Below are 9918 nucleotides of genomic sequence, written 5' to 3'. Positions count from 1 at the left end.
TGGTGCCGCAGTTCGCGCTCATGGGGCTGGCGGAGGCGTTCGGCGTGATCGGGGAGCTCGAGTTCTTCTACACGGAGCTGCCCAAGAGCATGGCCAGCTTCAGCATGGCGCTGCTCTACATGGCCATGGGGGTGGGCAACCTGGTGAACAGCCTGATCGTCAAGGTGGTGGACGACACGAGCAGGCGCGGGGGGAGGACGAGCTGGCTCTCCAGCGATCTCAACGCGGGGCACTACGACTACTACTACTGGCTGCTCGCCGGCCTGGGCGCCGTCAACTTCGTGTACTTCCTCTGGTGCGCCTGGAAGTACGGCGAGGAGGGGAAGAACGTGGAGTGGGAGGAGGAGGGTGAAGGCGAGAGGGAACGGCCGATGGCCTAGTTTTGTAATGCTGAGCTCGGGTGTCACAATGAGGCCATTTTTAAGGTGAGTCTGAACTCAGACGGCAAAAACCGCAGGTTGCGGGGTTGGTTCTCTCTTCTCTGAACCAACTGCTCTGAACTGTGGTCAATGTTTCAAAGTTCCCGGGGCACGGAAGAAATCTGTGCGACCCGCCTTGCCATTCATCTGCGAAGCCGGAGCCTGCAGTTGTTGTTCTTTTGGAAATGTTTACCTCATTCCTCTTCTCAACAGAGAGGCCAGTTCCTCAGGAAAAAAAATCTTCGGTCAGCTAATTTCAACTAACGACACACACAGCATATTTTTGTGATTGGTTAAATGAAAATAAATCATAAAATTTGCGTTGTGTTTTTTACGCAACAGCAGCTCAAGGGTTTTTTTTTGCGAAATAACAGCAGCTGAAGTTAATATCGAAGACTTACCGATGTCTAAAACATGAGGGGCTACTTACATTGGTTTTGGTTATTATGAGCAAAAATGTAGGAAGCATATATAGATGGTTAAGTTTCAGCATATCATAAGGGGGACGGCGACACTACATAAGTACACAACATCTATGCTTATGCTTTTCCCTATGGCACATGGAACTTCTAGTTATTTCACATTCTCGCTTTTAAGATTAGCATAGGATAGTGTGCACTATTTACTTGCACAGTTGCTCTAAATTATCATTATTGTTGTCCAGGACAAAATTATTAGCTGACACTGCTATATGTCTCCCTCGTAGAAGGGTGAGATGGAAAAATAGGTACATCAATGTAAATGTGGCTACTGTTGACGTATAATGTGCTGCCTAGTCTCTTCCATCAGATCGGTTTTTTGATTGCATTGGCTAGAGCGTGCACTTCTACATGATATCAGAGCCAAGAGGTCTTGAGTTCAAGACCCAGCTGGCGCAATTAAATTGCAGCCCACTTTCGGTTCACGTTTAGGCCTGAGGGAGCCACGCGTGAAGGGGAGTGTTGACGTATAATGTGCTGCCTAGTCTCTTCCATCAGATCGTTTTTTTGGTTGCATTGGCTAGAGCGTGCACTTCTACAGCTACACCTCTAATAATTTCTTAAGCTCCTTCTTGTTAACCTGAAATAAGCAACAATGAAATCAGTAGCAAACTCAACACAGATGCACCTAAAGATAAAGCATATTATATATTCCCGCACCTTTCCCATGGCATTCCGAGGAAGAGAATCCCATAAGTGCAATCTTGTTGGAATCTAACCATGCATAGAAAAAAGAATTAACTCCATAACAAGAAAAGATAATGAATTCAGGCTGACAAGATAGTAGCTACGCACATGTACCATATGTGAACTTCTTAAAAGTTTTCGGATAAATATTTGTTGGCATTACTGAAACTGAATGTTCATTAACATAATTAGAGGATTGATGATTTTAGCATTAGAAGATGTGATTGTAAATATAACTTAGATGGGAAACCACCCCTTGCATAGACCCAACATACAAATTGCGAACTTCATAATATACCTGGCAAAGAAAGCTAGAAAAAATAACTAGGCAGCGAAAACCATCTAAGGAAGCAATACTGTAAAGCAGCAGGAAAAAATATGGAAGTTCTGTAGGCAAACCTTGTATGGAGCAAGTTTATCTTTTGACCAACTTGTCAATGCTTCTAAGGTTAGTGCTGGCTTTGAAGCCTGTTCAGCCTTTTCCTTTGCATCCTCCTTAGGCACAATTATTGCACATATAGCCTCCCCATAAGCTTCATCGGGCAAGCCAAGAACAGCACACTCCAGTACAGTGTCATGCTGAACAACAAAGGAAACCATATAAAGCAAGATGAGTAATGTAGGACTTTAATCAACTGCACCAAGAATCCTTAGGTGAAGCTTTTAGCCTAACATTGTCTACTGCGGAGAAAGCAAAACGTTACTGGGAACAGAGACAAACTAGAGCTTCATAACTATCAGCAGTTCTTTCAGTGCAGTAGCTGCTCCAATTTTTCTAATATTTTAGACACTTGAAGAGGTAGTTTTCAGTAAAATGGTAATTTACCTCTAACAGAACCGCCTCAATTTCTAACGCTGACAACTTATAACCACCAACTTTCATGATATCAGCATTTGTGCCTACACAAAAAAAACAATTGAGGCTGAGAATCCCAATATTCTTTTACTGTAGCCATAATATCACGGTCAAAATGAAAACAGGAAACCAGAAGAGCGTGAAACTGCAGCGCTGTAAAGTGGTACTTACGCCCTAGAATTATAAAGTATCCGTCCTCATCTACGGTTACCGTATCACCAGTCTTGAAGAACCCACCATCAATAAATGATTCTGCTGTAACCTGCACCAGAAATTTGGCATGTGAATAACAAAGCAATGGTATTAAATTCACAACAATGAATCCTTCATTTGGTTCTTTATAGGTAAGAAAGTATAATAACTTCATATGGTGTAACTTAGAAGTAGAGTACATGCTAAAGCACCTCATAAGTCATATTAATAGATAAGATTGTATTTAAATAAGAAAATGTGCATTTTAGCAAGTGGACTACAGATTTGCTGAACAAATGCAACAATAACATCCTGTAATTAGTAGCATCTGGGGGAAGGAATCATATGATGGCACTGTTAAACTTGCACACCATTCAAGAAACCATACAGTAGTAAACTAAGGATGCAATCATCGAACTTTATCTACAAATAACGAATCTATACAATAAAAACATGAAAAGGAATCCAGTTTTCTTACATGCATCAAAGAATGTAATTAGCATCCGACGGAAAGAATATATGATGGCACTGTAAAACTTGTACACATTCAAGAAACTGTACATATTAGTAGGAAACTAAGGATGCAATCATCAGACTTTCTCTACCAATAACTAATCTTATATGATAGAAGTATGAAAAGGAATCCAGTTTTTTCTCTCACATGCATCGAAGAAGGAAAGTAAATACTTCACATGAGTAGAAGCTAATGGGTGCTGAATTAGCAAAGGGTTCTTTGAATTGAAATTGTACCTCCGGTCTTTTCCAGTACTCTTTGAAAAGGGACGGACTTTTAATACAGAGCTCACCGACTCCAGTTTTAGTTTCAGTACCATCGTCCATAATGATCTTGGCCTGAGAAAAAAGATGCTTAAATGCCATGAAGCAATACAGAATAAATCAGTTTGACTATATCCCTAATTACAATGGAGTCATAGCATACCTCAACACGCGGAAGAGGTTTACCGACTGTACCTTCTTTCCTTGCACCATGCAATGGATTAGACAGTGCCATGACAAACTATAACCAAATAAGCTGTTAGGAGCCATTGCAAAATTGATATTAAAGCAAAGTTAGCGTGCACTGATTTCAGAAGGAAGAGTTTATGCTGTAACCTCAGTCATGCCATAGCGTTCCAAAAGACGGTGGCCTGTCACTTCCTGCCACCGTTTCATGAGTGGGGAAGGAAGTGCTGATGATCCACACATCTACAGCGATTCAATGACTGTTAGTAGCACAGATATAGAAAACTCGCATAATATCAATGCAAGTCAAGATAATGTTAAGTTGTTAACAAAGTGTGCAGGCTAAAACTATTAAGGGCCTCTTTGAATCCTAGAAATGAGAAATATAGTAATAGGAAAAACACCAGAATTGGACACAAATGCAAGTGCAAAAAAGAGAGGGCTGCAGAAAACAGTCTTCATCGCTCGAGGCGGCAGAAAAGAAACTTTGGTAGAAGCTCTGGGCAATGCAGCTTGGATCAAGGACATTGAACCCCGTTGACAATCACAGTCGCATCAAACCCTGTTGACAATCAGTCTTCATCCAGGTTCTCAATATCTTTGACATGGTACAAGGAACCATGCTTAACCCTGAAATTCAGGGTTCTTGGCCGTGGAAATGGGAAGCATTGGAGTAGTATTCAGCTAAATCTTGCAGGGAAGACACTGATCATCTCCTTGTCAGGTGTGGAGTGATCAATGTTAACTATGGTGAAGTGCTCAACTGGCGCAATGTGATCACAATTCAGTCCACTATTTGTTCTTCGTTTGAAGATTGGTGCACAAAGTCAAGAGAGGCCCTTCGAGGTCGTAAAAGAAGCAGTTTTGACAACCTTGTTATTCTGGTAGCGTAGAGAATTTGGAAGGAAAGGAATATGATTGAGTTCACATTTATAGGGGATTGTTGACCTTTTCAGGTGGAACATATCAGGGATAGGAAGCTATATTCTTCTTTCTACCTTAAAAATAGAGATGCAGTGGTTTGCATGTACAGATGTACTCAGCAAAGAAAGGAAGTGCAAGACATGATAAGACTAAGCCAGATCATTAATTAACTTTACAAGGGGCATTCAACATTCGAATTTCAATGCTGAAACCAAGATAAGGGAATAAATATAATTAGTGACAAGGTATACATGGGACTTACCATTAGTCTCAGCTGCTTTGCGGCATAAGAACAGGCAGACTGTTGATCAGGATTCATACTATCGTACCCTTGCAGTAGGCGTGTGTACACTGTCGGAACCTGGCATTCAGGAAGTATCAAATCACCCTAACATCTCAACCAATTTGACAACGAAAATATGTATGTGCCATAGAAACGTACTCCAGTAAATACTGTAATAGCCTCATCATTTTTACTGCCGTCATTGGGATATGACTCACGCCATCTCTGCCATACTCCCCTCACACTGAATTTTGGCAAAAACTCGACCTGTAATCAGAGAAAATGTGTTACTAACTTACCATGAAAGCAACTCCACAGATGTGCTAGAAACAATTTAATCTTATGTGGCTAAAGAACAAATAAATAGACACATTAAGTGACCAGAAAATAATTCCAAGAGCTACAGAAGACGACAGAAAATAAATCCAAGAGCTACAGAAGATGGTTCACCTAAACCAAACCATAATACCTATTGATCAAACAAACCATTGTAAATTCCTAGATAAAGCATTTTACGTAATACAACAAGTAAATGAGGGTACTTACCACTGATCCTGAATAGAGGGGCGCAAATAGAGCATTGAAAAGACCATGCACATGTAATCGAAGTTAAGGACCTCATAAAATTGACAAAACAGAATGGTTCCTCCAAATATAATAATCAGAAGTAAGGGTGTGAAAGCTATCTAATTGCAATCAAACATTGTGAGTTAGATGAGGTTCTAACTACTATTCTAGTGCGTGTGCTCAGCATTTTAAACCTGAAAAGGCATTATGACTACAGTATGGGAAAGCTTAACTAGTTAACTGAAGATATGAAGCATTTTCCCAAGGAAGAAAAGGAGGAGATATCATCCAAACATGTATCTGTATAGCTGAATACTTGAATAAATAACAAAAGAAGGTTCTTGTTTGGAAATTATGCAAATCGATATGTAAGTGTAGAATATGGTCCAAGATCCTTATATATTTTTTAGTATTAGCGTTTGTTGTGGATATGGTGCAGTGGAAGACAGTGGAGAAACTGATCTTCACTTTGATATCCCCATGCCTCTGTCAGAATTTGAACCTGCCAAACCAGTAAATAAAATGGTATGTATATTAAACACTCACAGACCAGTTCAAATAAATAAAAGGATCATGAAAAGAGTGTGGAAATATCAATAATAGGCTCATAGCAACAGCAAAGTAACCAAAAGTGTTAGCTTCAATTAGAATGTTTCTAAAACTGTACGATAGATCTACTTAAAGATGATAAAATGCACCTGAGAAAGTATCCCCTCATGAGTGTGGACTACTCCTTTCGGTTTACCAGTTGTGCCACTTGTGTAAAGGATAAGAGCAGGATCATCTCCTGCATAACAAAATTTCAGCATAATTAGGTTTATAGCAGGAGGACACGACATATTTGGAAAATAATATTAACTGTTGAACATATGTTCATGGTTAACTGTTGAACATATGTTCATGATTAACCAGTGAACATACTCCACTAGTGAAACATCAGTGTAAAAGCAGCAGCATAAATGAAATATAAATTTGTGGTAAAATAAACATCAGTAATCACCTTTAATTTTCTTTAAAGTGTCAATCTCAGCCATTAAGCTAGAAACTGATGAAGTCACTACACTACTTAAAGGTTCTTGGGCATCTATCTTTGGAGGTATACTTTCCACAGTTGGAAGAAGAGAATAACGAGTGGAACATTTGGTAGAGATGCTTTCCATAATGTCATGATGCTCTTTTGTGCTTAACACCATAGAAATGTCCTGTAAGTTGCGGAAGTTAGAAACAAAGACACATCGGATAGTCCATTGTACTGTAAACATATGTGCGTATACAACAATTTTTTAAATCTCGATATGCTACAAGATGGTCTAGGCTCTAGACAGCCCCTCTATGGGGCATTTAAGGAACACCCCGTGAAAATAGAAATGTTTCATACTTAAGTTGATATATTAAAGAGGGAGGGGGGGGGGGGGATACTGCAAGAAATTTGGAACAAACCGAGTCATTCATGACATGCAGGAGTTCAACTTCAGGATAGCTAAGTGCAAGGGGTACTGCAACTCCACCAGAAAGCCAGGTTCCAAATATCCCAGCAACAAATTCAGGAGAGGGTTTAGCCACGATGCCAATACGAGCACCACAAAGGAATCCTGTCGCATTTGCTCCATTGACAGAAGAATCTTTACCATCCTGAGTCATTAAAAAGAACAGCTTAACCGAGTTTTCTCTAAGGCATTATCAACATGCATCGCACAGTTAACAGAATTGTAAGCTAACCAAAGCTCAGTCGACTTATATATCAAACTACTTGGTCATAACAAAATTGAATAGTGAACTACCATATTTTTGGGAAGTAAAGGTGGAAGCATAAAAAAGATTAATGACTGCACATGTCCTTCATCAACATAACTGGAGTTTGACTAGAGCTACTAAAAAAACTCGGCTGCACTTTGTAAAGGCTAACTTGTGCAGTTCAGTCATCTTTTTATGGAAATGATACGGGAGAACCCTATTGAACACTTGTGCAACTTTTGTGATGCCTTCTAGCAAACATGCAAGGACAAAGCAGGGCAGACTAATTGCTTGAGTAGTTATACCCTCCCAGTCTCAGACCCGCACCCTAACCAAAATGATTGTCCTTTTGTATTAGAAGAGGAATGACCAGAAGGCACTAAACCTACCAACAGTGTTTCAGCTAAATTATAAAGTTTGAACTTACACTTTTTGGGGAGCTTGAACTTGCATATTATCACGTCAACCCAATTAGTTGAAAATTTCAGTCCCAGCCTTACAAAAAAAGTTATAACAACAAAAGGAGAAGGGAAACTAATAAACCATATATTTCAGGACCTAGAAATAAGGTCAGGATAGTCATATCCTAATCACCTCATGGCTAACAGACAGTCTCAAGTGAATACACACAAAAAAACTAAGATATGGAAAAGGGATTGGTGGTACATGTTTTCTGCACAAAATATTGTGCACATCCAGTGCAGACGAAATAAGCTGGACAAGGCTGTAACTCTTCTGGTCAGCTCTTATAGCCGCACGGGCACCATGTGCAGAGCCATGCTTAAAGACTTCTCGAACAACCTCCATGAACGTACGAGAACTCTGTCTGGTGTTGTCAACTGAGCCACAAGCAAGATAATAAAAACATCAGAAAAAAAACTAAATGGAAAATGTAGTCCTATGCTTCAAACTATAAACAGATATTGAGATGAATGATCAACTGCCTTTGCATGCCATAAAAAGTACTTATTTTGGGACGGAGGGAGTAGTAAGCAATAGTTGGTTTGAAGGCAAATGGGATTAGAGACCCCAGTAGTCCTAGCGGTCTACCACAGTACCAAAATAAACCTGATCAATGTGGCCACTTCTTCGTTATAAGTAGACTTACAAATCACAATCTCAACAATCAGTTTGATCACGCACAAAAGAGTGACTACGAACTGCTACCTTGCCAGAGTCATTCTAGAAGCAGCGCGGCTGCACAATTATAACTAGTTCACTACTGTTGTCCTATTCAGGCCCTCGCTGTTTCGTCAATAATTGGACCTCTAAACTGTGGTAATGGGAACAGTACTAGCTTAAAAGTTAATGCTGCATAGTTCTAGAGAGAACGTGACATCATGAGGCCCGAGAGGCAGGTTCTGAATCTATTAGGACTATTAATCCGTACTACCATCGCAAGAACTTCAGTGATCACTCTTCTTTTTTTCTTTTGATGGGAAACAGCTCCAGTGATCACTGATGAACGTATCCTACTCGAATTTGGGCAGATGTACAGCAAATTCCTTGTGGAAGCATCAAAATTAGAACGCGGACGCCTGAAGGGACCACCCCGTGAATCGGCGGCTACTGCCACTACTCTCCCCTCTCTGCGCCGAACATCCAGTGAAGCTGAACAGCGGACACCTTCAGCTCCGACAAATCAGGGCAGGTAAGAGTGGCGCAGGGATCAGCTTCAGCGCGGGGCGAGCGATGCTAGGCCACAGCAACGCGACGGCGAGGGACCGCCGACGGCAACTCAAGACAGCTGGACGGCGCGCGCGGTTGAGGCAAAACGACGAACACCTTGTGCGAAGGCGAAGCACAAGGAGGGCTGGGAGGAGAAAGGAGCGACGGACGGAGGGGCTGACCTGAGGCTGGGGAGGAGGAGGCGTCCGAGGCGAATTGGCGTCGGAGGCGAGAGGGGAGGAGGGTATAAGAGGAGGAGGAGCGGAGCAGCAGCAGCCGCGGCAGCAGCAGGTGGGGGGAGGAGGCGTGGGCCGTGGGGCAATTGAATGGCGTCATCAAGCGCGCCACCGCCCTCCCGCGCGCCCACCCCTGCGCACGCATTTACGGGCTGCCCCGGGTAGGTGCGTGCGTGGGTGGTGGTGGAGGAGTAGCGCTGTGGCCGTGGGGCGCGTCCTACGAGGTTGCCCGTGCCAATTGGTGGGACGGACGGGGGGCCGCCGCACGGCGTGGGTCGCTGGCGCTGCAGCTGGTGGTGGTGCCGCTCGCGGCTCGCGGGTTTCTCCAGTGTGGGGTTGGTGCGGCTCGCTGGTTCGCTTGATCGGTCCCGTCAGGGGCCACACCGACTCCACCTGGAAGAACATGATATCTTGTGCTGCTTCCGTGCACGACTGCAGCGCTGATGGATGATGTGAGTTGCGCCACGAACAGCACTGGTCGTACATGATGGACAAGGGAGAACTGTGCAATAGAACACGGAAGCAAAATAGAAAAGGCAGTTTCAGCCGTTGGATTTAGCATGGATGTCCCAGATTAGCCACGTACTAGGAGCTGATGGAAGCTTCATGTTCATTTTGTGAACCCTTGGCTAATACTCCCTCCATCCTAAATTACTTTTATCACAAAAATAGATAGTGCGACAAGTAATTCCAAACAGAGGGAGTGGCTATATATAGATAAATCCCTTCACCATTCGATTGAGATTGACTCAGTTTTCTCTGAGAGAGACTTAAACTGGGTGACTTGAAAGTCATTGGGCCCTCTAAAGGGCTGGCTCACACATCTGTGACCCAAAATCACCTGACACGTCAGAAGATCAGCGTCTCTTCCATGTGCCTCATGTTGAGTCCGAGACATCCATGCGAGAAC

The 9918-nt window shown here is 42.5% G+C and overlaps 1 protein-coding gene across 2 annotated transcripts; it reads right to left on the bottom strand.

Moving 5' to 3' along the window:
- Positions 1–1025: 1025 nt before the first annotated feature.
- LOC125528198 (probable CoA ligase CCL8) lies at positions 1026–9275 on the bottom strand. Of its 2 annotated transcripts, XR_007292340.1 has the most exons (18): positions 8955–9275; positions 7771–7943; positions 6811–7002; positions 6371–6572; positions 6069–6157; positions 5803–5872; positions 5350–5402; positions 4963–5070; positions 4783–4881; positions 3747–3839; positions 3574–3651; positions 3384–3485; positions 2613–2703; positions 2412–2485; positions 1985–2164; positions 1559–1612; positions 1380–1478; positions 1026–1191 (listed from the first exon to the last, which is right to left on the bottom strand). XR_007292340.1 is itself a non-coding variant. In XM_048692702.1 (17 exons), exons 1-17 carry the CDS (start codon positions 9151–9153, stop codon positions 1440–1442), a joined length of 1896 nt encoding a protein of 631 aa, XP_048548659.1. In that variant the 5' UTR covers positions 9154–9275; the 3' UTR covers positions 1026–1439. The 2 variants fall into 2 exon arrangements, 1 of the variants encoding a protein (XP_048548659.1); XM_048692702.1 differs by having other exon boundaries at positions 1026–1478.
- Between the last annotated feature and the right edge of the window lie 643 nt (positions 9276–9918).

The sequence above is a fragment of the Triticum urartu genome, unplaced genomic scaffold, assembly GCF_003073215.2.
Source record: "Triticum urartu cultivar G1812 unplaced genomic scaffold, Tu2.1 TuUngrouped_contig_4699, whole genome shotgun sequence".
Lineage (NCBI taxonomy): Eukaryota > Viridiplantae > Streptophyta > Magnoliopsida > Poales > Poaceae > Triticum > Triticum urartu.
Note: the sequence above shows the minus strand (reverse complement) of the source record. Positions and strands in the feature narration are given on the sequence as shown.